Here is a 559-nt window from a genome sequence, read left to right as displayed (position 1 = left end):
GGAGCAGCAGGAGGAGGAGGAGGAGGACGGCTCAGCTGCAGGAGTCAAACGCCACACCAGGACCCGGTCCGGCTCAGGTGAGTTCTGACTCTGACCATCCTGGTCACTGCACCTCCATCACACTAGAGTCAGGTCAAAAAATCAATGACTGATCAACGACTGAGGAGATTGATACGGGATGAGGAGAGGACAGATGAGGAGAGGACAGATGAGGAGAGGACAGATGAGGAGAGGACAGATGAGGAGAGGACAGATGAGGAGAGGACAGATGAGGAGAGGACAGATGAGGAGAGGACAGATGAGGAGAGGACAGATGAGGAGAGGACAGATGAGGAGAGGACAGATGAGGAGAGGACAGATGAGGAGAGGACAGATGAGGAGAGGACAGATGAGGAGAGGACAGATGAGGAGAGGACAGATGAGGAGAGGACAGATGAGGAGAGGACAGATGAGGAGAGGACAGATGAGGATCATATATTTTCTTACTGTCTGTGGCCCCTGCTGTTCATCGTGGCAGGTCCCTGTAGTGTCTGCTAAACACTTCTCCCTGACTCACCTC

At 53.5% G+C, this 559-nt stretch overlaps 1 protein-coding gene across 1 annotated transcript in view; it reads left to right on the top strand.

Annotated features, from left to right (window-relative positions):
* The window catches only part of LOC103393718 (uncharacterized), a 16,719-nt gene that overhangs the window by 15,215 nt on the left and 945 nt on the right, over window positions 1–559 (top strand). The window contains exon 8 of the mRNA XM_025064555.1: window positions 8–132. Within this exon, the coding sequence (XP_024920323.1) occupies window positions 8–132 (125 nt within the window). The remainder of the gene's footprint in view (window positions 1–7; window positions 133–559) is intronic.

The sequence above is a fragment of the Cynoglossus semilaevis genome, chromosome 17 (genome assembly GCF_000523025.1).
Source record: "Cynoglossus semilaevis isolate Cse_v1.0 chromosome 17, Cse_v1.0, whole genome shotgun sequence".
Lineage (NCBI taxonomy): Eukaryota > Metazoa > Chordata > Actinopteri > Pleuronectiformes > Cynoglossidae > Cynoglossus > Cynoglossus semilaevis.
The sequence above is the reverse complement of the archived record's forward strand: the minus strand, read 5'-3'. Positions and strand labels throughout refer to the sequence as shown.